The 26,026-nt window shown below is 56.8% G+C and overlaps 1 protein-coding gene and 1 long non-coding RNA gene across 5 annotated transcripts; one reads left to right on the plus strand and one right to left on the minus strand.

The window, feature by feature from the left end:
• Positions 1–75: 75 nt before the first annotated feature.
• On the minus strand, positions 76–16,809 carry USF2 (upstream transcription factor 2, c-fos interacting). Of its 4 annotated transcripts, none has more exons than XM_075907892.1 (10): positions 16,616–16,809; positions 11,261–11,307; positions 10,958–11,073; positions 10,265–10,384; positions 7,752–7,905; positions 6,750–6,837; positions 5,744–5,802; positions 3,573–3,667; positions 2,440–2,568; positions 76–1,881 (listed from the first exon to the last, which is right to left on the minus strand). In XM_075907892.1, exons 1-10 carry the CDS (start codon positions 16,666–16,668, stop codon positions 1,792–1,794), a joined length of 951 nt encoding a protein of 316 aa, XP_075764007.1. In that variant the 5' UTR covers positions 16,669–16,809; the 3' UTR covers positions 76–1,791. The 4 variants fall into 4 exon arrangements, with proteins under 4 accessions (XP_075764007.1, XP_075764005.1, XP_075764009.1 ...); XM_075907890.1 differs by having other exon boundaries at positions 10,958–11,115; XM_075907894.1 differs by lacking the exon at positions 16,616–16,809 and adding an exon at positions 11,882–11,913.
• A 752-nt stretch (positions 16,810–17,561) lies between these two features.
• LOC142819631 (uncharacterized) lies at positions 17,562–23,525 on the plus strand. The gene is made up of 2 exons (XR_012897489.1): positions 17,562–19,200; positions 19,592–23,525. It is a non-coding gene; the product is annotated as an uncharacterized LOC142819631 (long non-coding RNA).
• Positions 23,526–26,026: the final 2,501 nt, after the last annotated feature.

A 26,026-nucleotide genomic window follows, 5' to 3' on the forward strand; every position in this document is an offset into this window, starting at 1 on the left:
CTCACCCGGGGATGCCCCATTTACCCCCCCTCTCCCTTCTGTCCCCACCCCACAAAGAAATCATCCCGTACAATATTACATCTGCACAGTTTTTTCCTCTTTTATATATAAACAGAATTAATTTCCTACTTTCCAACATTCAAACTCTGCAATTCAACTCATTCCACTTAGTTTTTTTTTTTTTTTTTTGCTTTTCCTTTAATCTGATTCGTCTTTTTCTTTCCTTGATTCATTCATTCTTCCATTCTGTGGGAAGCGGGGACCAGGACAGAAAGGTTACACGTATTTCCAACTCCATCTGAAAGTCTTGCTTCTCTTTTTTTCCTGTTTTTTTTTTTTTTTGCCGGTATATAAAAAAACCCAAAGCTAAAAGCTCGCTATTATAAACTTTTTTTTGTTGATTTTTGTGTATTTTTGGTTTTCTTAGAGCCATGCTTATTTAAAAAACAAAAAACCAAAAAAAAAAAACCAAAAAAAACCAAACACAAAGCCAAAAAATGTCGTGCTTGCAGGAGAGAAATCAAGCCCAATTGAAAAATCGCAAGAAAAGGGAACTGAAGAGATTTCCTGATTTTGACCCAAATATTGCAAGATCGATTGCTGATTTTTTTTGTTAAAAAATTATATATATATGTATATATATATATATATATGCAAAAACCCTCCACAGAAAACAACCATTTAGTCGACCTCAGTCAATATTAAACTCTCTGGGCTCGAGCTATGATACAGACGTACCTCTATACAAATGCATTTGGAACTAAAAAATAAAATATAGATTAATTACAAAAAAAAGTGTAAGGGTTTGCACTCCGACGTCCCTCTGTTAAAAACATAATTACAATAGAGGGAGGGATGAAGAGGAGATCAGACGAGTGGCCAGGTGCGGCAGCCACGGCTTTCGGGAGCGAACTGGCTGGCAATTTCGTGTCTCTCTGCTTTTGTTTCCGGCTGCTCAGCAGGAGATGCCTTGGGAGTTTTTATTGGAAGTCCCAAGAGGCCCGATTTCCATGGAAGAGGCAGCTGGGATTTGAAAGGCAGGGAAAAAAAATAAAGTAAGAGCTGGAAATCCCCTAGCCAGGTACTGAATTGCTTCTGCAGTTGCCAGCTGGTGAAACACGAGCGGATTAGATCCCGCTGGAACCGCACCGGCTGGCGAGAAGTTGCCAAACTGGGGTAGGAGTTTGGGGGGGGGGGTCCCATTCCTGCCCCTCCAAGTTGCTACATTTGGGAAGGGGTGGGATTTTTCAGAGGCTTGCTGCCTGGAGAGGAAAAACACCCCCCCTCCGGGTGTCCAAAATGGATGGCAGTCACAGACTCCCCCAACGCCAAAGCGACCTGCCGGGAGACACGGGTGGCTGGCCCCACACAGCCGCCTCCTCCTCACCAAGCAAAATACGTGCCGCGGCCTGAAGAAAAGGAACGCTAAGAAAATGCCACCGCGTGGCTACGACTCGAAGCCGGAAGAGGGAGGATTCAAACCTGTTGCTGGGCTGGGGGAGGGGAAAACACACCCCGGGGCCGCTATCCTGTGTTAAAAACCTACTATAAAAAAAACCCCGTTTGTTTGCTTGAATCTTAACATTTCCTACGCGTGGGGGGCGGGCGGGCGGGCAGCGGCCGAGGGGGGCCCCGGGGAAGGGGGCCCGGCCAAGCAGGGGCTGTGCGGCTGCCCCCCAGTTGAGTTTGGCCACGTGGAGGTAACACAGGGAGGTCTCTGCACCAGACGAAGGGCGGGCGGGGGGACGGAAGGAGGCGGGGGGATCCCGTGTGAAGGAGCAGGCGGCAGGGTCACTGCCCCGGGGCGTCGCCCACAGTTTCGATGCCGTGCTGCTGCAGCTGCGCGCGGAGGAGGGCGTTCTCGTTCTTCAGCTCCTCGACCTGGGCAGGAGAGAGGGAAACCAGAGAGTCAACCACGGAGCTGGGCAGGGTCGCGGGAGAGGGAAAGGGGCTCTCCCTCAGCTGGCAGGGCCAGCCCTGATGCCTCTATGAGGCACCAGGGGGCGCTGGGCTGCAGGGAGAGGGGCAGGGGCTGCAGGGGGCGGGGTGGGGGCTCTCCTCAGCCAGTCAGGCCTTGAGGCAAACCATCCCAGACTTCTCCTTGGCATCAGAGATGAGAATACTGGTCAGATACCAGGGAATGGGTAGAGACAGGGAGGTCGCGGGCTGTGGGGGGTATCAGGGGACGGGCTGAGACGAGGAGGGTGGGGGATGGAGGGGTGTGTGGGGGGGGAGGGTAGCAGGGGATGGGCAGAGACGGAGACAGCGGGGGAAGGGATGCGAGGGTACGGGGAGGGCAGGGGATAGGTGTGCGTGGGGGGGTAGCAGAGGGCAGGCTGAGATGGGGAGGGTGGGGGGGGGGTGGAGGTGAGAGGGGGAGCAGGTAGCAGGGGACGGGCCGAGATGGGGAGGGCGGGAGACGGGCGCCTCCCTGGCTACCTGCTGCCGTAGGAGGTCGTTGTCCATCTGCAGTCGCTCGGCCTCCTTGAAGGTCTCCTGCATGCGCTGGTTGGTCTGGCGCAGCTCCCGGATGTAGTCGCAAGCCTTGGACAGGATGCCGCCTTTGCTCTGCATGCACGGACGGACAGACAGACAGGGGAACCCTTCAGCACACAATGCCCTGACACCCCCTTGGCCCCATCACCCGCCTTGTACCCCACAACCGCCCCCAAATCCACCCCGCCTCCGCTACCATGGAAACCCCTCTACCCAAGCTCCCCCACTCCCTACTGGCCCTGGAACTCCCCCCACGACCTTGGCGCTAGGGATGGAAAATCCCGTTGAAAACGTTAATGTTAGCTGGCTGAACGACACGGTTAACCGGCCGGTTCACTGGTTACTCTGCCGGCCAGCGGGGAGGCGTTCCCAGGAAGTAGGAGGGTGCTCGGGGGGTTTCAGGGACGCGAGTGCAGGGAGGGGCTGATGTCAGGGGAGATTTTAGAGCACTGGCTTACCGGGTGGCCTACTGGGGCAACCAGCTACCCCTTTACATCCCTACTCAGCGCCCCACCCCGATGCCCCCCAAAACCTCCCCCACCCCTGAAATCCCCACAATCTCGGACATCCTTCGAACGCCTCCTACTGACCCCTTCCCCCTCCCTGAATCTACCCGCCCCCAACAGGAAGGGACAAAGCCAGAACTTGGGGGCAACTCCCCCCACACTGAGGTTTTCATCGCTCCCCTCTGCTGTCTCCCACCTTCACCCCACAGGGCTCTCGGGCTCTGTGAGCCCTGGCTTTGTTATTGTAGAGTCTTCTCAGGCCCTGGGTTTTGGGAGCCCTGGAGGAGTATGTTATTGTAGGGTCTCCTGGAAGCAGGGCGCCAGAGGCACCAGTTTGTTACTGGAGGGTCTCTCAGACATGCCAGGGCCCCTCAGCGAGAGATGGCTTTGCAGAGCGGGTGGGAGGAGTGGAGTTTTCCCATGCCCACCCCTCCAGGGAAGGCTGGAATCCTTCATCCCGCCCTCTGCACTCTGGTTTTTTGGGAGACCCTACAAAAACAAAACCAATGCACAGCCTTGGCCAGCCTCCCCCTCGTCCCCCGCCATCCCCTCCCAGCCCCTGCCCCTCACCGCGCCCGTCTTGCTGTTGTCAGTGTTGCAGTCTGGAATGATTTTCGATAGCTGGACAATCCAGTTGTTAATTTTGTCTCGCCTCCTCCTCTCCACTAGGGGGCAAAAGAGAAAAGCACACGGGTTATGCACAGCACCCCCACCTGGCACCTCCGCCCAGCCTCTTGGCAGGTCACAGCAGGGCTGGAGTCACCGGGAAAACAGGGAAGGAGGCCAGAAAATGAACAAAAAAACAAATTTGAGTTTTGGCCAAAACTCTAAAAAGACTCCTGCAAGGGCCTTCTGGGAATTGTAGTCCAGATGCCACCTGCTGCAGCCCACTGTACTGAGTCATCTCTCTGGCAAGACTACACCTCCCATGATGCACCAGTCCTGCCTCCTGGTCAGATGTGATCAGGACAGTTGCGTGGCCATAGTGCATCTTGGGGGATATAATATCACAGGGGAGCTCAACCAACCAAAATGCATGAGTCACCACAGTGCATCATGGGAAATGTAGTTTCACCAAACAGCACAACACAGAGGCCAGCAGGCATGAGGCCACATGGTGGAATTTAAGAAAAATTGGTAGGAAAAAACCCTACCTAAAACCAGGTTTCCATTGGATACCTTCTTCCTTAAACCTGAAATCCTACTGAGATGGACGACATTTGGTTTAAAAATATTAGGGGGCTGTACCCCCCCTCTGGGGGTAGGTGTCCAGCTGGAGGGGGAGGGTGCAGGAGCAGGCTGGCGGGGTGGTATCTCAGCCAAGGCGGTGGGGGGGGGGGGGGGGGGGGAGGGAAGAGAGAGCTGGGAGCACCAGAGGGGAGGAGAGGGGAAGGAAGATTCGGGGAAAAAAAGAAAATCTTTCAACTAGCTAAGTTTAAACGGTTAGTTTCAACATATTTTGATATTCTAAGTGTTTAAAAACAGAAAATGGTCTGTATTGACACCCCAAACTACACTTTAGAAAATATGTTTGGTGCAAAAAACAAACAAACAAAAACTACAACCACCCACCCAACACCCCACAACCCCCCCTCCCCCCACACACACACCCATCAACATTTTGGCTTTTTGGCCAGACTGGCAGAAAAAAATGTAATGTCTCCAAGGCTACGTCTACATCGAAGCTGTTTGCCAGCAGAGAGTATGCTAATGAAGTGCTCATTAACATTTGCTGCACTGTCATTTGCATATTCTCCGCCGTTGCTTTTTGTGCAAGAGGTTTTTGCGCAACAAGCTGCTGTGTAGATGGCGCTATTTTGTACAAAAACCCACTTCTGCGCAAGAGCCTCAAAAAAGAAGGTATAACAATCTTGTGCAAAAGGGTTTTTTGGCGCAAAACAGCCCTGTCTACACTGCTTGTCTTTGCGCAAAAAGCATTGGCAGAGAATATGAAAATGACAGCCCGACAAATGCTAATGAGCGCTTCATTAGCATACTCTCTGCCGGCAAAAACCTGCAGTGTAGACATAGCGCAAATGTTTTGCCGGATGGAAAGTCGGTTTTCAGAGCATTGAAATATTCAGCATTTCTGTTTTCACCCAAACCAGGGCAGTTTTCAGATTCAGCAATTGTTTGCAGGAAAAAAATAAATAAATAAAATAAAAAAAATCAGAATTTCCTATAGGGAGGAAAATGGTTTTGCTGTTTTGTTGCCTCAAAAAAATTCATTTTCCATCTAATCCCATTCCAATAGCCAACCCCTTGCTACAGACACACTGACTGCTCCCGAGCCTAAGAGTTTCAGAACCCCAATAGCCCAGTCCTCTCTGTGATTTGCAGAGAGAGATTTCTCCCCTTTTCTCCACCCGCGCACACCGGTCAGTTTCACGTTCCCTCTCGTTGCTTGCACTTCAAAGTCCGGGATGGGAAACGACTCCCAAACCCAGACGCTCTGCCCAGGGCCAGCTGCTCTGGGGTATTGGCCAACTGCTCAGAGACATCCCAGCGCAGGGCCCTCGGGGGCCGGAAGATCCTATTCAAAGGACGAGACGTTTCTCCCACGGCCGAGTGGCTTTGGGAATGACGGTCGTAGAGCCAGATGCAGTCAGCTTGTCTGGCAAGGGTCGGAAGAGCAGGAACCGCGAGGAGGGGGCTGTGTGTGGGAGGGGAAGTCCCGGGATCCCTGGAGTGAAATGGCACCATGGGGCCAGCGCCCAGCGGGGGTCTGAGCCGCCACCCACCTTCGTTGTGCTGGGCTCGCCGCCTCTCGTCGCGGGGCGTCCGCGTCCCGTCCATCTTCCTGGGGTGGCACCAGAGGGAAGAGGACGTTATTGGGGGCAAAAAATATTTGTCCTGACACCAGATCGCCGTGCTGAGTCCAGGATGCACCAAGTATGGATCTTTCGGCTCTTGCCTCGCACACACGCGACATGCAGGGGCAGCATGCACACAGAACAGATCCAGTAGGGGGCAGCGCTCACAACCGCCCCCCCCCCCCCGATTCAGCAGGGAGCAGCATATATGTGCACGTACACACACACACACACACACACACACACACACACACACACAGCAGATCCAGCACGGGGAAGCGCACACACACACACAAAGCAGATGCAGCACGGGGAAGCGCACACATACACACAAAGCAGATGCAGCAGGGGGCAGTACACACACACACACACACACACACACACACACACACACACACACACACACACACACACACACACACACACACACACACCCCCCCCAACAGGGGGCAGTGGTGTCTCAACTCCTTTCCAAGCCTCCCTTTCCTCCTCCCAGCCACACTCAGTCCTGGGACCTAACGCCCCCACCCGGTCACCCGCTGGCTGCTCTGCAGGTGGCTCTAATCCCCTTGAGGCCGATGCCCGTGTGGGTAATACCAGGGGCGGGGGAGAGGAAGGGGGTTACCCAGGGCCTGCTGGTTCCAGGCGAGCTGCTACGTGAGGCAGGTGGCAGAGGGGGGCAGAGCTGCAGGGAGGGGTTGTCCGGTACAGGCTTTCCCCTAGCTGGGGAGGTGGTTGGAGCAGGAGCTGGCCGGGGGAATCCCCAGGAGCGAGGCAGGAACCCAGGAGCCAAGACAGGTGGGGGGAGCCGGGCAATCCCCTGGGGCAGCCCCTCCCCCCAGCAACCAGCCCCATGGGGGGCCCTCCCCACATAGCGGAAGTTGAGCAAGTCGTGGATTTTCAGGCCCCCCCCTCAACTCCACAGGCTACGTACGGGGAGTACGGGTGGGTGCGGGGAGCGATGGTGCGTTGCGTCCCAGTCTGCAACACCTCCTGGGGGGTCATCATCACGTAGAACTGGCCTGGGGGGGGACGACAGAGGGGTCAGACGGACGCAGAAAGGGACACCTGGAAACCAGGACTCCGGGGCTCTATCCCCTGTGCTGGGAGGGGAGTGGGGTCTAGTGGCTAGAGCAGGAAGCAGGCCGGCTGGGAGCCAGGATTCGAGGGGCCAGGTGACAGAGGGGGAGGCTGGCCCCGCAGACGGGCTAGATGCTGTGGGGGCCGGACCAGGCCCCGACGAGGCATTAACGAGGGGAGAATTAATGCCCTGCCGGTCACGGATACCAAGGGGACTGGGCAACTGGGAACAGCCACTGGTGCCAGGATCCCGTCACGCTGGCGCCCCCCCGAGCGGCTCCGCGGCGGGTGCACCGGGAAGAGGAAACCGGCCGCCTGTTTGGGGCATTTCCTTGGGGATCCAGGAGCCAGCCCGGAGGCAGGGAGATGCCGCAGCCGCCTGCTCAGGGCTGGGCTCAGGCGGCGGAGGCAGAAACCCGGCTCCATTCCCAGGAGTCTCTGCTCCCAGGGGCTGGGCAGAAAAGCCCCAAGCCGGGAACGAGCGAAACTGACGCCGCCTGGGTCTGCCCGGAGCCCGGGCCTGCCGCTGCCCTGAGCAGGACCAATGCAACCTGGATCTGCCGTGGCTGGGAGCTGCCCAGAGCCCACGCCCGTCACTGGGAGAAAAAGGGGGCTGCCCCACATGCAACTGATACAGATGCTGCTGAGGGCACCACATCCGCCCCCTCCTGTCTCCCCAAAGGCCCCCCCAGCTCTGCTAACCCTTTCGAGGCCCCTCCACAGCTAGCCCGGCTGCGCTACTCCAAGCCAGGTCAGCCCCTCCCAGCGAGGCACCCTCACCCAGGGAAGCAGGAGCCACCCCCGCGGTGGCGAAGGCCTGGCCCCGAGGAGCAAGCAGACCCCCTGGGGCTCTCACCTCCAGCCTGTGCCAGGGACTGATCCGTGGTCTGGACTGACACCGCCGTGGCGTCCCCGACCGTGGAGGCGGGGAAATACGCGAAGCGGGCCTCCCCACTGACCGCGTCTGCCGCCGGGCTCCCGCCATTGCTGAACGGGTTCTGGATCACAGCCTGAGAGGGGAGTGGTGTGTAGTGGTTAGAACATGGCGGCTGACAGTAGGACTCCTGGGTTCTATCGCCGGCTCTGGGAGGGGCGTGGGATCTAGCCTGATTGCCTCCCTGCCCTCTGATCAGACCAGCCAGCCCATCTAGCCCGGCATCAAGTCTCCGGTACTGGGCAGAACAGACTGCTGCAGACAAAGGCGCCCTCTAGTGGCCAATGACGGAATCACCTGCCAAGGGACAGATTTCCTCCTGATCCCACCACCCTGCAGACCAGACCCCTCAGTGCCCCAGTGAGGCTGGGGCAGATCCAGCCTGCATGGCGCAGGGAAGCCAGGAGGGGCGCTGTGCTGCAGGAGGCAGGTGGGCACCACCACTGCTGGCCTGAAATCATGGCCAGGATCTAGAATGATGAACCATCCCGAGAAGGTTCATTCCCTGCTGCTGGTTAAAAATCTGCCCCTTAACTCCAGCCTGAATTAATCCGCCCTCTCCCCCTCACTTGGCCTGCCCTAGCTGGGTTAACGGGCCCTCTGCTCTCCCCCAGGGAGGTGCTGACAGACCCGGATCTGGTCCCCTCTGAGGCATCTCTGGAGAAACTTCCCCGATTGGAGCTCCCTCCACGCCTGGCCCTCGGGCAGGATTTCCAGCCCTCGGATTGGCCCCGCCGTTCTACCCTGATCCCTCCCAAATTTCCCCATGTCCTGTTTGACATGCGGCCCCCCCAGAGCTGGGCACAGTCTCTAGTCGGTGCCCGCACTTCCCAAAGTGGCCACAGGGGCCAGCCTATAGCCAGACAACAAATAGCCACCACCACCACCCCCGTCCCCCGTCCCCCGAGCGCCTTAGCAGAAACACGCCCCCAGCAGCCAGCACCATTCGCCTCATGTCACTGGTGGGGAAACTGAGGCACGGAATAAGGGGATTTGGTAAAGTTACTCGGCAAACCAGGCTGGGAACACACCAGCACTCTGCTCAGCAAGCCGGCCTGCCCTTCACAGCCTTGTGATGGGGACGCACCCCCCTGGTCCTGGGCACAGAGCCCGGGCCCTTGGGAAGGGCTGGGGAAAACGGTGAAGTCAACCACAGAGTGAGGGGGGGAGGAGTTTGCCCAAGAGGAGATGCACTTGGGGACTCTATGGACGGAGGGAGTGATTAGCCCCGCCCACAGCAGAGGGGCCCTGGTCACCCCTGGAGCTGGCCCCAGAGGAGCATCAGGCCCAGAAATCTCTGGGGTTCTAGGACAGTGTAAACACGGCAGCTTCCTGCCACAGAGAAACACCCTTGAGTTTGGAGCAAGACCTGCCTGAGATGGACCAATTGTCAGCACTGACAAGAGCACCCGCAAGGCAGTGCTGCCTAGTGGATAGAGCAGGGTGGGGCTCGGGAAATCTAGGTTCTGTTCTCATTCCTGACACCCCCCCGCCTCAGTTTCCCCTATCTGGGGGGGTAATGCTCAAAGTGCCCGGCGATCCACTGACAGAAGGGAGTGCTATTATCAGCCCCCAGGCTGGTCCGGCCACCCACCGCGCCAGGCGCTGTACACGCGCCCCCACTGCACCGACAGCCCGTGCCAAGCAGCTGGCAATCCAGTGGGTGGCGCATCTGGCTGCAGTGAAGAGGCACTGTGTGCGCTCCGTGGGCAGCCCTTGTCCCACACGACCAGAGCAGCAGGCAACACCTGGCCCCGACCACCTCTGAGCGAGCGCACGCGGGAGGAAGGCGCCTTCACAAGGCCAGGCTAACCCATAACCACCAGCAGCATGTGGGGGAGGGAGCCAACCCCGAGCTCCAGCTCCCAAGGGAGGGAAACACTGGCTGGGAGCAGCCGACACCCCGGCTCAATTCCCTGCTCTGCCGCGCCCTTCAGATGGGCCCAGATCCCAGATAGGCAGCGCCTGGCACAACGGGGCCCTGATCCCGGCTGGGCAGGGCCGTGTCCGGTTGGGTCTGGGCAGTGCACGGTACAACAGGGCCCTGATCCCAGAAGGGCCCTCAGGCGCTGCCCTAGACACCTAACCCAGCCGGCTTTTGCCAGGCGATTTCTCAGACACGGTGGCTGTGGAGCGCTTTGTGAACGATTCATCTGGGCTTCCCCAAAGGGACAGCACGAGGAGGCTCCTGGACTGAGTCTCTGGACTCCTGAGCTCCATTTCTGGCCCTACCACCTGCTTGTGGGCTGACCCCAGCATGTCACCTCACTGCCCCGTGCCTCAGTTTCCCCAAATGCTCTAACAGGCCTGGGGATTCCAGCCTCCTTTGGAAAGCGCCGGGGGGCCAATGGAAGTGTCGTAAGAGCCCCCTCCTGTCCAGACCCCCATCCCTTCCACCGCACCCGGACGGGAACCAGGTGCAGCCCGTCCCTCACCTGGGCAACAGCCTGCTGGCCTCCAGCGAAGGCTGCTGTCGAGACTACGCTGACAGCCCCCGTCGCGTCCGTCTGTCCATCCAGCTGACTGTCCGTCACCTGGACCACTCTGTATGTCACCTGGGAGGATGAGAAAGAGAGAGCATTTGAGACAGAGAAATGGGAACAGAATCCCCAGATGCTGCAGCGCCCCCTAGTGCCAGGGGAAACCCTTCCCCCCCCCTTCCTCCAGCACAGCGCCCCCTAGTGCCTGGGGGGGGAAGAGCCCCCCCCTCCAGCACAGCGCCCCCTAGTGCCAGGGGAAACCCTTCCCCCCCTTCCTCCAGCACAGCGCCCCCTAGTGACAGGGGAAACCCTTCCCCCCCCTCCTCCAGCACAGCGCCCCCTAGTGCCAGGGGAAACCCTTCCCCCCCCCTTCCTCCAGCACAGCGCCCCCTAGTGCCAGGGGAAACCCTTCCCCCCCCTTCCTCCAGCACAGCGCCCCCTAGTGACAGGGGAAACCCTTCCCCCCCCCCCGCAGCACAGCGCCCCCTAGTGCCAGGAGAGAGCCTCCTCCCTCCAGTGCAGCGCCCCCTAGTGCCAGGGGAAGAGCCCCCTCCCTGCAACACCCCCTAGTGCCAAGGGAGCCCTCCCCCATCCTTGCAGAGCAGCACCCCATAGCGTCGGGGGAGCCTCCTTCCCCCCAGCTCTGACCTGTCCTCCATTGTTTTCTGTGCGGAACTGGTACTGGATATTGTGGTCGGCGAAGGCGGCCTGCTGGACACTGGCTATGGCCACGGCCGTCTGCTCCTCCGCGCTGGTGACGTCCCCTGCAAGGCCGGAGAGAGCAGAGCTGTGGTGCACACAGGAGCCTGCCGAGGGAGAGGGCGGGGCTGGGAACTCCTGGGTTCTCTGGGGTGCAGGGGCAGCCCGAGTCCCACCCCACTGGCTGAAAGGGACCAAGGCGGCTCTCTGGGCTCCCACAGACAGCCCAGGGCCGCCTGCTCCCTCCCTCACCTTCCTGCAGCTCGACGCCTTCCTCAGCTTCTTGTCCTTTCTCGTGGCTGGAAGACAGAAGGAGACAACACCCAGCGTGAGCTGCTGTGCCCTGGTTCCCACCCCTCTGCTCTAACCACTAGGCCCCTACTCCCCTCCCAGAGCTGGGGAGAGAACCCAGGAGGCCCCACTCCCCTTCCAGAGCTGGGGAGAGAACCCAGGAGTTCTGGAGCTAACCACTAGGCCCCACTCCCTTTCTCTGTTCTCCAAGAGGACGCCAGAGGGAGCAGCAGACCCTGGGAGCCGCTCGTGCTAGAGGAGGCAGTTAATTCACTCTGCGACTGTGCGCCAGGCCGTGTGGCTCTTGGCCACCCCAGGATGCGAAGACCAGACACACAGCCATGCCGCCAAGCCACCGGACTGAGCAGAAACCGAACAGGACCCAGCTGACAACATTTGAACCGTCCCCTGCACCCAGCTCGCGGCTGGAGAAGGCTTCGTTCGCCAAGGACACCCGGACTCCTGCAAAGAGCTAATCCTGCCCCCACCTCCTCCCCCTTCCCTTCTAACCTGCTCCGGGGCTCTCCTCGCCTTCCTGTCCTACACTCGGCACCGTTGCTGTGTGCTGTGGAAGCGCCTCACCCCAGATGCAGCTGCATTTGCGGCCGGATCAGTTTCGCCCGACCTCTTTTGCCAGCACTCGCTACCCTCTCCAGAGAGGTGGCGAGCAGGAAGAGCGACGAGCTACCGCCTGAGGAGCTAGAGTAGGAACTGGGTTTGAGTCCTAGTCTGTCAGACTCCCTGCCCCAGGCTCAGAGACTGTTTCTAAGTGTCTGGGGTGGGGGGGCACCCCCCATCTTGGCTGGGGCAGGATTTGCCTCGCGCAGTGGGTCTGACACTGACAACACTCCCTGTAAGTCCTACCATAAACACAAAGGAGCCTTAAATCCAACCCAGATACTTCCCAAAAGTTTCCAGCTCCAGTGCACATGGCAATTTTCTCAGCTTTCCCGCCGCGGAAGGCTCAGGCAGCTGCCTTCGCCATCGGGTATTAGAATTGGTTTAACTCTAACCCTGCCCGTGGGCCAGGCAAGACAAGGCCCATGTCCTAACCGGAAGCCAGCGTGGAACATAACTGCCAAGGGATGCTCCTATGCACGGGACTCGGACGGCGCGGAGATTTACTTAGCAGCTTACACCAGGCTGGAGCCCTTGGGTTCCTTTCCACCTGGTCAGTTTCGTGCGTGCCTGCTAGCCCCAGGTAAACCAGGGGCCTTTGACCGCACCCCTGAAACCTCACCTCACTGGCCATCCTCTTTCACACTAGGGGCTACAGCTATCAGATGGAGGCAACGGGTGGGCACTTGGCAACGCGGCTGCCCCACAACGTGCCCGGACTGTGTTTGCAGCTTTGTTTTTGTAGGGTCGCTCCTGACTCAGTGACCCTGAGGTGTGAGTCACTCCCGCGTGCCTAGGTCAGGAATGGCAGGAGTCAGCGACTTCCTCTGCATGGCTGGAGCAGGTGACGCCAAAGGCACTTGCGCTTTGAGATCCACTGGTCCCCTGGTTCTAGCCCTGCAGAGGAGGGAAGGGGGGGAATGGGGGAGCGGGCGTTACACACTGATTAACGCCCTGCGAAACATCACCCTAAGAAATGCTAACGCCCCAGGTCAGCATGCAGAAGGGCCCCAACATGGACCGGGCTCCGGCGCTGCTCCGGAACAGCCTGGCTCAGGGAATAGCAGCTAAGGACCATCACATTTCATCTGGCCCCAGGGCGGGGGCTCAGAGAGGCAGGGTGGGGGGGTCTTTCCCCTCCTCAATCGACCGGCAGCCCGTCAGAACTGGCTATGGGGGAGTGAAGGAAACCAGGGGATACATCCGGACCCTGTTTTTAGTGACAGTAAACGAGTCAGACCCTGACGCGCGGCCCCGCCCGGCCTTCACGCTGACAAGGAGCCATGCGGAAATCAACAGAGTTATTCTGGAATTATGCCAGACGTTGTGTTCACCGACACCCAGTGGAACACAACTGTCCCCCCTCCCCCCCTCGGCCTCTCAAGGCAGCCCAGACATCCCAGGCACTGCAGCTGGTGACTCCACATCTGCCATCCACCAGACCCAGGATGGCACCTCTCAGGGTGGCGTCAGGACTCAGATACTGGGCCTCGAGTCCCATTCTCAGGTCCACCGCACGCTCCCTGGAACACCCCCCCGCCTCCACTTCCCCCTCCCCCGAACGGGGGACAAACCCGCCTGGCCTGGAAAGAGAGTCTGTGCGAGGCGCATAAACACTGAGACCCCAAAGCAGAATCAAGTCGGAGAAATTGATTGGTTGGGGCTGGCCCTGCCTTGGTCAGGGGACTGGACTTGATGACCTCCGGAGGTCTCTTCCAGCCGTGGGAGTCTATGAAATGCAGCCGCCCCAGCCCCAACCCCCACACACATCTGTTGGTAAAAACTGGGGCCCTGAAATACTGTCAGTGGAAAATGCAATTGTGGTGCCTTGTGGGAGTTAGTGTCCTGGAGAGGTTGGACTACATCTCCCATCATGCACCAGGCTTCCCTGCTTGGATTAACCCTGACCCAAGCTGCGGCAGGGCCTGTCTCTGGCTGCGTCTGGGCAGCGCCCAGCACCCTGATCCCAGCTGAGGCAAGGAGTGGCTGCTTCAGTAGCCAGGGAAGGGGTCACTCACTGAGTTAATTACAGTTGGGGTAGCAGGGAGAGCCCCCCAGATCTCCCTAGCAGCCCGCGTTGCCAGCTGTGCCCGGGGAGGCACCTTCTGCAGGCTCTCGGCGTGCTCAGTGCCCATGGGCGCAGGGACCCATCTACTCTGACAAGAGCCAGATGTGTCAGCATCTTGTACTCTGCAGCACAGCGCCCCCTAGTGTTGCCCTGGGGTACTGGGGCCAGGCCCCTGCAGCACAGCACCCCCTGGTGCTGCAACGGGGCACTGGGGCCAGCCCCCTGCTTGCCCCCCCACAGCACAGCATCCCCTAGCGCTGCACCAGAGCACTGGGGCCAGCCCCCTGCCTGATGCCCTGCCCCTGCAATACAGTGCCCCTCAGCCCTGCCAGCTCCCTTCACAGGCATGGGCTCCGTGGGTTCACAGGGGCTGCTGCTTTGGTGGCCTGGGGGCTCCGTGGGTTCACAGGGGCTGCTGCTTTGGTGGCCTGGGGCTGGCCGCCCAACAGCTGCTCAGCTTTGGCCCTCTGCCTACCCTGCCCCTGCTGTACCCTGAAGGCAGGAGGGGGCAGCGAAGGGCCAGTAGCAAATAGCAGGCAGGCAGCTCTGGGGGAAGAAGCAGGCATGGGAAGAGGCAGATGGGGGAAAACCCAACCATCAGCACCTCTCACAGGCCCAAGAAAGTCCCTGGCTCTGAAGCGTATTAACCAAGTTTCCTCCCAGAGACCCCTCGATTCCTGGCCTGTCCCCACAGCGAGCGACAGCCTCTCCAGCACTTCGAGAGCAAGGCAGGGGAATTGATTCAGCTGCCTTACAGTGCAGGAAGCAGAGGGATGGAGCAGCGGGGGGAGGGGGAGCTGATCAGAGGACTGGGGGTGTGTGTGTGTGTCAGAGAGAGAGAGAGAAGAGGGGCGTCCCCTTGTGAGTCTTGCTCCATCCCAGTCTCAGCCACTAATACACAAAGCCTGGAGGCGTGAATGACCTTCAGAGTCTGCCAGATACAGGGCCAAGCCCCAGCTGTCAGCCATAGCTCCACCCAAGTCAATGGGGCCAGACCCCAGCTGGGTCAATGGGCCGTAGCTCCACTGAGCTGGCCCACAGTGTACGATCCCCCGCCCATACACTGAGTGTTTATCGCCTCCAGCCACCCCCTCTTTCGCACTGATCCCAAACAAGCATTTGCACCCGGAGCCCAGGGCTGCCCCTGGACAGACTCCAGGCTCCCACAGGCCTGCCCTAACCCTGCCCCCACCACAGTCACTGCCCCCCCCACTCCCTCCCGTCTGCTCCCTGCAATCCCGCCCCAAAATGTGAGAGGGAGGGAACTGTCCAAGCACAGATTCCCACGCCTGTCAGAGCCTATGGCTGCCCCCTCCTCCCCAAGGCTGCCAGCAACTGCAAGGGACAGATATGGAGCATGGGCCTCCCAACCCCCACCCCTCCATGACCCCCTGCTGCCCCCAGACTTTCCACCTCCCCAAGGCCATCAGACCGTCCCTCCCCTCCCCCCCTTATGTCTCTGCTCCCCCCCTCCTAGGTCTCCCAACCCCAGTCCCTTTGGCACAAAGGGCCCCCAGAAGATGCCCCCTAACTGCAGCCTCCCACCTCCAGCACACGGCCCCTCCCCCAACATACACACACTCTTCTATCTCTCGGCTGCCTGCTTTCTCCTAGACCCCGAGCCCCTGGACAAATCCTTCCCAGAGCTCCACACTCTCCTTCCACCACCTGGGCCACAACCCTCACCTATAGTGGTGCCCTTTTCCCGCCACGGCCCCGACCCCCCCCCACTGCGAGGCTTTGGGGGGGGGGGGAGATCCTGGAAGCTAACTACTTGGTGGGCACCCTCCCCTGCCTCTCAGTAGAGGTCACAGGACCCTTCCCTGCTCCGCCCCACCAAGACACAAGAGCTGGCTCCCTCCCTGCCCCACTTTCCCAGTCCTCTGCTTTGCCCCCTCATCCCAGACCCCCTCCTCACACTGAGTTACTAGGACCCCAACAGCCACCTCTGTCTCCGCCCCGCCCCCTCCCCACCAATTCACTCCGCTCGCAGACCTGGGAGCTCCCTCCTTCCCCATCTGCTCCCCCCTCATCTCTGCCCCCCACCAGCGTGAGACCCTCCCTCCACGCACCCTGTCTGTGCCCCGTCAGGTCCGTCCCCAGCAGCCCAGCCCCCGCCTGCCCCCAGCACAGACCCCAGCCCGGCCTCCCGCGTCCCCCTCCCGACACCAGCTCTCTGACCCCGGACTCCTCCGGACCCAAACCACACAAGTCACAGGGCCCCATCCGCGCCCTTCCCAGCACCCCCCAACTCCCTGCCCCCCTGGCCACAGCGCGCCCCCGACTCCCTACCTCCCGGCTCACAGCGCGCCCCCGACTCCCTGCCCCCACATCTTCCCCTCCCCACCCCACACTCCACGTCGCCCTAGGTCATGGCCCCCCAGATCCGCTCCCTGTCCCCCCACCCAAGCTTCTCTCCCGACCCCAGCCCGCTTCCCCCCTTCCCCTCGGGCTCTCTCTGCCTCGTCCTCCATTTTGTTCTCCCCCTCTCCGCGCCGCGGCTGCAGGAGGATCATGGCTGGCTCCCTCCCCTCCCCCCACCCTGCCCCTCCGCAGGCCCAGCGAGGGGGTGGGAAGAAATCAGGCCCCCCAGAGAGGGGGTGGGGAATTTCCTCCCTTCTCCCCCTTACCTGGAAGCAGCAGAGGCGGTGGCTGTGTCCAGGCCGGGATCCAGCATGTCCATGGGGGGAGAGGGGGGGAGGGGAAGGGGAAGGGGGAAGGAGAGGGGTGGGGAGGCCCCTCAGCACCAGGCCGGGGCGGGGGGGGGGGGGGAGGAGAAGAGGGAGAGGAAGGGGGGCGGGTGAGTTTAAATCTCACGCCGGATGGAGGCAGAGGGGACGCGGAGGAGACACGGGAGCCGAGGCGCTGATCACGGGGACAAACACTCGGGTCATGTGAGGAGGAGAGCGAGAGCGATCCTCTCCCCCCCTCCCCTTCCCCCTCTTCCCCTCCCTTCTTCCCCAGCTGGGAGCCCGGGACACGTGAGGGGGGAGCCGGCGGAGCCGCCGATCGAGCGCGGCCTGGACCCGGGGGAAGCGTCGCGGGCGGCGGCGGCAGCAGCGGATGGAACGTTGCAACAATCCGGGGAGGAGAGTGGGGGAGGGGATAGAACGTTGCGACGGTCGAGGGGGAGGGGTGGAACGTCGCGAGCGGATGGAACGTTGGGGAGCCCCTCGGGCCGAGCGTCGCGAGCTGCCGGCAGGGAGGGGGCGGTGGAAGGAAGGTTGAGGACCCCCCCCCACGTCCGCAGATGGAACGTTGCAACAGTCCAGCGGGAGGGGGCAGAAGGTTGCGGCGGGTGGAGCGGGAACGTGGCCAGCAGCCCAGGTCGCGGGTGGAACGTTGCTGGGGAGCCCCGGATCCAGCGTTGCCATTGGCCGGCTTGGGGAGGGGGTGCGTGGAGCGGGGGCTGGAAGTTAGGGACCCCCGGTGGAACATGGCGACACTGTACGGGAGGGGGGGCAGGGCAACAGGACGCGGGTTGAGGGACGGGAGGGAGCCTGGGACGTTGTGCTGGGGAGCGGAGGACACGTGGGGGACCCCCTTGTCGCTGGAGGGGTGGGGGATGGAATGTGGGATACCCCGATGGAACGCTGCGACAATCGGGTGGTCGCGGGAATAGAACGTTGGGGGGCGGAAGGAGCCTTGGCGATGGAATATTGCTCCGATCGCACGTTACTGCAGTCCGGGGGCGGGGGAGGAGACAGAAGGTTGCGTTGGTCAGTGGAGGGAGGAAGTGTGTATGGGGGGGGGGGAGTTGCGGAACGCTGGGAAGCCCCCAATGACTCGCTGTGAGAAAATAGCGGTGTCGGGGATGGGGGAGAGAACTACCCACGCGGGATCAAGGGCGCAGAGCCTGCCCTTGCCCCCGCGCCTGCGCGGTCGCTAAAGGGTGGTGCCAGCTGCTGCTGGTTCCTCCCCTTCCCGCGCCCACCTCCCCCCCCCCGGAAAAAAACAGGAAGGAGAAGGGATCTGTGCGTGTTTGACCGGCCCTTGCACCTACCTCTGCATGCAGGGCCTGTTCGATGTCTGGGCAGAGCAGCCCTTTCCCCCTCCTGGGTGAGATCTGAGCCTAGGGCAGAAGCAGGGGGCGCTGTGCTGCACGGAGCCCGGCGAGGGGCAATCTCCTGGGGGAGTCAGGGCTGGCCCCTGTGTCCAGGCTGGTGCTGGGGTCACTTGGGGATGAAATGACACTTTCCCCTCTTAGTCTCTCTAGCTAAACTGGGGCATGAATTGTTCCATCCTGCTCCCAATCTGCCCGGATCCAGCTGTCCTCACTTCCTGTCCTAAACTGCCCTCCCGCTTTCCCTTTGCTGGCTTAAAGTTACCGGCGCCAGCGTTCTGTCCCATGCAGATCTACCCACAGGCGCTCCCGGGCCTGGCTACCCTCCCAAGCCAGCCACCCAGCTGGAGTGGTGCCATTCTTCCAGCACATGGCTCTTCCAGAACAGCTCCCTACAGGCCCCTCCTGCTTCTCACATCACTTTGGAAAGGAAGACCCAGCAACCCCAGTGTTACAGCCAGAAGGATTCCAGGCAGAAAGAAGGCATTGGGTGTTCTCTAGGAGAGATGAATCGTTGAAGCAAAATCCACAGGGAAGCATTGGTTACTCTGTCACTGCTTGGACTGCGTGCCTCTCCAGATGTTACTGGGCTCAGTGCAGGAGCCAGGGGAGCTCACTGGTTTGGATCCCAGTGGTCAGATGAAATGATGTAACAGCCCCAGTCTGACGTCGCAGTTCGTTGGCAAATGCGAGGGATTTACAATTGTCAGGGATGGATCATCAAAACACTGACTGCAAAGGGGGAATACCATGCCTGGGGAAATGGAGGCACAAGGCGATCCTGTGTTTTGCCAGGCTCACTCAGAGCATCACAGATCCAGGAATCGAGCTCATAGCTCCTGCGCCTCACTCCTGCCACCAGGCCGCCCTTCCCAGTGACTCCTTGTGGTTGTCCCCAGCTGAGAGGCCAGCGATGGAGGAGGCCTGAGACTGATGATATGTGTCATCCCAGGCCAGGCAGGAGGCAGTTACAGGGGCATAAAAGCTCATGAGGGAGACTTGAAGTTTGGGGTTGATTCCTAGCTCTGCCAGAAAGGTTGGCAAGTGGATCATTTCTGAGTGCCTTCGTCCCTCCTCTCCTAAATGAGAATTATTTTGCCTTTGTCTAGACGGATTGTAAACTCTTTGGAGATGGTTTCTCACTGTGGCTACGTCTACACTGGCCCCTTCTTTGGAATAGTCATGCTAATTTAGAACTTTGGAATAGGGAAATGCGTGGGGGATTTAAATATCCCCCGCGGGATTTAAATAAACATGGCCGCCGCTTTTTTTCCGGCTTGGGGAAAAGCCGGAAAAGAGCGTCCAGACTGGCGCGATCCTCCGGAATAAAGCCCTATTGAAAGTAGGAATAAGAGATCCTCCGGAATAGGGCTTTATTCCGGAGGATCGCGCCAGTCTGGACACTCTTTTCTGGCTTTTCCCCAAGCCGGAAAAAAAGCGGCAGCCATGTTTATTTAAATCCCGCGGGGGATATTTAAATCCCCTGCGCATTTCCCTATTCCAAAGTTCTAAATTAGCATGGCTATTCCGAAGAAGGGGCCAGTGTAGACACAGCCTGTGTGTCTGGGCAGTGTCTGGCACAGCAGGGCCCTGATCCCAGCGGGGCAGGGCCTCAAATTAGGGATGTTAAGAAGTGGGTAATTTGCTAATCATCTAGTTGCTAAAATTTTTATTGATTACACGATTAAGTCCCCTGCTGTGGCTCTGTATTTAAATGCATGTAGTCGATAGCATTAATCGATAAGCTTTTGCTTATCGGTTAATCAGTTAATCGACAACACCATTGCATTCCTACCTCACACAACGGGTCCCTGATCCCAGTGGGGGCACGGCCTGTCTCTGGCTGGGTCTGGGCAGTGTCTGGCACAGTACGGCCATGATCCCAGCTGGGAAGGGCCTGTCTCTGGCTGGGTCTGGGCAGTGCCTGGCACAATGGGGCCGTGATCCCAGCACTGTATGAACAGTGTCCGTTTTGCCCTCTGCTGGCCATACCGGCTTGTGTTAAAGTGTCTGACCTGGGCTTCTAACCCCAGCACGTCCGATCAGAGGCTAGTGCATTTCCCTGCCTTGCAGCATGTGATACTGATACTTTCCAACAGCTGCTCCGTGTGCTCACTGAGAAGAGAAGGGAAGACGCAAACTGTCTCTGGAGCCAGTGCAGGCTGTTCACCGCGGGTGAGAAGTGCGGCTGGTTTTACTCAACGTGCTGCAGCATGGAGATCTCTGCGCCAAACATGCTTTTCTGCCCCTCAGCCCAGTCCAGGGCAGTTATGGCACAGAGCTCAGACTCTTAGGCTCCTTGAAGGGTTGGCTCAGTGGCACAGCTTGCCCTGCAGGGGGCGTTCCAGGGAGTGGCATGGACCATGTGCATCCCAGTCAAGTCAGACCCGTGGGCTAGCCCAGTGTTTCTCAACCTTTTTTTTTTTTTATAAAGTATCCCTTTTTCCAAAAAATAAATAAGTACCCCCAGTGTCTACAATTTTCAGACAATTTTTTTCTACATTTGCAACAAATTTGTTCAAACAACTTAATCGTAACTGTTGGTTGGAAGACATTGCGTATGGGTAATAAACTTGCCAACGTACTTATGATTGTGCAAAAAGGATACATTAAAAAATGAGATGAACATAAAATAAGTCCAATTTTTTTATTTATTCATACACACATATGTACAGGGCTCGCCAGCCGTGCGGTTCTGCGCTCTGCGCATGCGCCGGCTCTTCCGGGGTGTAATCTACTCACCGTGGGTGATTAGATCACACTGTTTGTCGAACCCTGCATATGTATATACTTTTATACAAACATCAATGAACAGTGATCAATAAAATTACAAGAAAATTTATAATTAATTGAATGCAAAATTTGAGCTTGTTTGGATGAAATCAGATTTTCGGATCTAGGGTTCAAACTGCTGAGGGCCACAATTAAATGATTTTCTGAAGACATATGACTTCTTAATTTAGTTTTTAATTCAGTCATAGCCAAAAAACTTGCCTCACATACCTAAGTTGATGTAAATGGGCGGAGTTCTGTGAGAACCATGTTACTCAGTTGTTTATATTCACTTTCATTTTCTGCCAGAACACTGGAATGTATCCAAGTCCCATGCCTTGCATCTTTAGTACGCTGTCAGTAGAAAGCTCAAAAAGTTGCTTCTTCATTTCTTCTGAAATCCCTGCTTTCTCAATAGCATTGTCATCAAACAGATTCAAAATCCAAAGCTTCTGCCTGTGTTCAGCTTCATCAAAGCTCAGAAAATATCATTCAAAATTTAATTCCAAATTTATCAAATGTTCCTTTATTGATGTTTTGACATGTTCATCCAAAATAATTTTATTTTCCACACAAAATTCCGAAAGATGTTGAAATGACACGCAATTTCCAGATAAAGCATTATTTTTCCAGAATGTTAATTTTTTCTTGAATGCTTGTATTTTATCGTGCAAGATTGAGATATTTGTATTAAAACTTTGTAACTGTAGGTTCAAGTTACTGATTTTATCAAATGTCACAAAGTTAGGCTAATCTGCAAATCCATAATTCGTCTTGACAATAATTGTACTAACTCAGATTTGATTTCTGTGAGCAACTGCAACTTCAGCCTTTAGTTCAAATAGATGGTTGAATAATCTTCCACGGGACAGCCATCAAATATTGGAATGAAGTAATACAGTTATATGTTCAGATCCCATATCACGGCACAGTGATCGAAAAAGACGTGAATTTAGAGCCCACGACTTTGAGATTAACTGTCTTTGCTGCAATCTCTAGCATAGGGTTTAAATCTTTATTCAGCTGTTTTAAAGCCAACGCTTCTCCGTGAATGATACGAGTTCACTTTATTGAAGAGTTTATAGTTTTTAATTGAGCAATAAGACCATTTTGGCAACCTACCATTGCTGTTACTTTGTCTGTACACACAGATATGCACCACTCCCATGATAAATCCATGTTTCAAAATCTGTTCATTTAACAAGTTAAAAATTTCTTCCCCCGTTGTTTTCATGTTAAATTCATTACAGCAGTATATTTCCTCATTTTTTCATCTTCATCGTCAATGTATCTGACAAACACCCTTAATTGTGTAATTGGAAATATCTGTTGATTCGTCAAATTGTAAAGTGAACTGTTTCTTTGAATAATTTTTTCCAGTAATTTGTTTTGTTTTATTACGTCATCTGCCATCTCTTCAATTCTTCTTATCCCACACTTGACCAATACAATATTTTTACTTTTGGCGACTTCTTTTTCACTAATTTCAGCGATTCTGATAAGCCGGAATAACAAGTTTCTCAGCAGTGGTATGTGGGTATTTTGGTTTTGCTATCATTTGTGTGATTTCTTCTGAAGCTTGAAAAGCTTGTTGGGAGCTTTGTGTGTACACTTTCATAGCAGCACTAGATATATTGGTACCTTTACATTTTCTTGTAAAATAATCGATTTATCTTTTAACATGGGCTGCTTTGTATTAAGGTGTCGTTTCAACAGAGACGGTTTCACATAGTGGTTAGATAAAGTCTTTCAGCAAATCCCGCAAAGTGGCAAAGGGGGGTACACTTCTGTTTGTCGTAACCCGGAATTGTAACTGCGCATTTTGCTTATCTTAGAAGAATTTCCACTTCCAACACTGGCACCTGTTTTTTTCACTACAGTTTTTTTCACTAAAATGTTTGATATGGTTTCTTGTGTCCTACCTTCTTCCAGATCTGCACTTTTATTCTTTGTTTTCACAAGAAATTGGCCCATTTAAAACGCTTCAGTTTAAACACTCATCAAATGTCGCCATATAGTAACCCAATACCCTTCCCCTCCCCCAGAGCCAGGCACCTGCCTCGGTCACTTGTCTGCAGGGAGCAAGTGGCCCACCAGTGCCGGGCTTGCTGCGTGGGGCTGTGCGCTCCCAGCCTAGCACCCCCCTAGTATGGTGCCCGGGGGCAATTTCCCCCTGGCTACTCCTCTGGCCAAATCCACCCCCCAACTTGGAACTGCTCTGGGTCTCACTGGATCTACCGCTGCAGCAGCCACGTGCTTCATAATGAGGAGTGCTGACCAGCACCTGGTGACTAAGGGGTTAACTAATGTCTCCTGTACCTAGCCAGGTATTGGGTGGTCAACCAATAACAATGCAGGTAGGAATTTCAAACTGGAAGAGAGGGGTTTATCTTTCTGTTCTGTGTTTGAGAGGCAGAGCAGTTTCTTCCAAGACTGAGGGAGATGGGAGACACCTCTCTCGCCAAGAATGGACTCCTTACAATGTGTAAGTGGGGAAGAGTTTAGCTAGTCCATCAGGATTTGTTGGTTTCCTTGTTTGGGAATTTGGAACTAATGTCTGAGCTGATAATTGTGTTTTCTTTCTTTGTAACTAAGTTTTAGCCCGGGGTTTTCCCTGAGTACCTATATCAATTGGCTCTTTCCATCTAGCCACTTTACTGTGCTTGCAACTGTAGTTTTGTTTTGATAATAAAGGATTGTTTTCTGTTCTAATGAACTGGGATTGGTTGATTGTTGTGTCCTTAGAACTCAGCGCCTAGTTACAAGGGCCGAGCCCATTGTTGTCTGAAAATTCCCTGTTTTCCCAATTCCAGGTAAAACAGGTTGAGGCAGGGGGAGAGTTTTACCTTAGGCAGAGGATTTCCCAGGTGATCTCTTCCCTGGTTTTCTTGGAATTACTTGGGTGGTGGCAACGGATACCCCAAACTCCAGATATAAGATTTTCTTGCGGGGTGGGAGAGGGAGTTTTGTGCCAGAGCCTGTAGAGATCGGGTGTTGGAGAGCTCTTGTGGGCTTTCACTTCTCCAATCGTTGTGCCAAAGTGGCGAACAGCCTTGACCATCTCACCGGTGTCGCTGCCACTGCTACGTGCTTTTTCCACCAGTGCTGGGGCGCGCGCACAGATTGGCTATTTATGTCCGGGCGTGTGGCTCCGAATGTTGGATTTGACAACCACGTGCCGCCGGTCCCTCCCTGTCACTTGTGTTGACGTACCCCCAGACTTCTCTGGTGTATCCCTAAGGTACCCGTACTGCTGGTTGAGAAACACTGAGCCAGCTTAGCCCCAGGGCCTGCTGTGCCGTACGTCAGATCAGTCCCCTGGGTCCTTCCAGCCCAGTTCCTGCCTCCTTGGATCAATGCGTCCATCTAGCCTGCATCCCACCTCCCTGCTGCCGTGGATCTGGCCAATGGGGCCATCTGCCCTCGTACCCAGCCTGGGTCAGACGGACGCTCTGCTGGGGATCCACCTTTCAGGGGCGCATTGGGGGGCCCACAGACTCAGCCCCAACAGTGCCACTGTGTCACAGCCATGCTCTTGTAACCGCGAGAGCTCCCTCTGCTGCCCAAGAGAACCCCAGAGGCCTGGTTCCTTACCCCCCCCCCCCAACATCCACTGGATATTAGCCTCATGCTACAACTGGCACAGGGATAGAAACCAGGAGCCATGACTGGCAGGCTCCCCCTGCTCTAACCACTAGCCCCTTGTACTGATCACTACGCTAGGCGCTGCATAAACACCAGCAAGGCAGTCCCTGCCTTCAAGCTTCCAACTCAAGCAGCCAGTGGTTCCAAAGAGGAGCACGCGCTCCCCAGTGAGGCTGGCATGGTAGACACGACTAGCCAAAATCTCAACTGCCTGAGCATTGGCAAGGGGTTCGTAGGAGTCATGGAAGAGGGGAGTTTGCTGGTGGTGGATGCTGGTAAGGACTCCCCCCTCCGCACGGAGCTGTCAAGCCATCTGCTCTCCTCCGGCCCCACATTGGAGGCTTTTTGTGAATCTGTCTCAATCTCTGTGTTATTTGCTGTTTTGTGCTGTAGTTGGGTTTGCAGCGTAAGCGAGGGATCGAACCGTAGCCTGCCTGAACTTGTCTGACAGGCCCTGTCAGTGACCCCGCCTGGGAAGGGAGGCAGAAGCTACATGACACACAAGCAGTAGCTGCTACAGCCCTGAAAACCAACTCACCAGAGAATTCACGCTCCAGCCATCAATATTTCTGAGTTTGATTGAGTGGGTCTAGTAAAGACCTGCTAAATCGAAGGCTGAGGGTGCCCCCGTTGACTGCGGTACTCCTTGCGAAGGGAAGTTGGTGGGAGAGTTTCTCCCTCTGTGGGGCCACCCCAGAAAATCGATGTGAGGTACGCCGACTCCAGCTACGCAATTGCACCGATTTTCTCCACTGGCGTAGACCTGGCCTTAGTAACATCACCTTGCTGCGCTAACCCCTAGACCAGTGGAGGGCCAGACGTGGCCCATCAGTGCTCTGTTTCCTGACATTTTGCTTGCCGTTGTCCATGCGCGGGGTGGCCAGATTCTGCTGGTTTCCATCCATGTCGTTTTCCCTACCGGCATTGCAGACGTGACACACACGTGCAACGAGGTGGGTGCCAGTTGCACACAACACTGTGAGCCAGGGGCTTGCTCCTCAGCCAATCGTAACACTGCCATGGCTCAATCTGCATACCCCGCCCCCCACATTCCAAGTCTGCAAGTGCCAGGAGCAAAACCGCTTGTCCCGGGAGACCGTCTTTTGTCATGACAATCTTGGGGCCCGCTGAGAGGAAGGGCCACTCTTGTGAGTCACTCCCTGGCTCAGACAGCCCGTCACTTTCCTAGACTCTGCCCCTCTCCCAGCTGGGAAGATGCCGGCCTTCTCCCAGGGCCCCTCTACCCAGCAGGGTTAATGTCAAATTAAGCGACGCAACTTGACCTACGTCAATTGCGTAGCTGAAGTTGCAATAGCTGAATTGGGCTGTTGGCGCCGTCTGCACAGCAGGAAGTGGAAGGCAGCGTGCTCTTCCTCCGCCTTCCCTTACTCCTGGGGAAATGACGGTTACCGGAGACGTCCTCCAGCTCGACTGTATTTCGAAATAACGGCTTGAACCATCGACGCGCTCTTTGGTATTTCGGAATGACGCTGCTGCGTAGACGTAGGGCTGGAATGGAACAGAACCCTGCAGCTTCCCGTGCTCTAACCACTAGTCTCCT

Source organism: Pelodiscus sinensis, chromosome 24, assembly GCF_049634645.1.
Source record: "Pelodiscus sinensis isolate JC-2024 chromosome 24, ASM4963464v1, whole genome shotgun sequence".
Lineage (NCBI taxonomy): Eukaryota > Metazoa > Chordata > Testudines > Trionychidae > Pelodiscus > Pelodiscus sinensis.

Excerpts from the sequence above, each read along its gene's own strand:
- USF2 (XM_075907890.1), bottom strand. The coding sequence starts at position 16,668 with ATGGACATGCTGGATCCCGGCCTGGACACAGCCACCGCCTCTGCTGCT. Across the intron at positions 11,308-16,615 it reads ACCGCCTCTGCTGCTTCCAG|CCACGAGAAAGGACAAGAAG; the intron begins GTAAGGGGGAGA and ends TCTGTCTTCCAG. Across the intron at positions 5,803-6,749 it reads CGCACCCACCCGTACTCCCC|GAAGATGGACGGGACGCGGA; the intron begins GTACGTAGCCTG and ends GTGCCACCCCAG.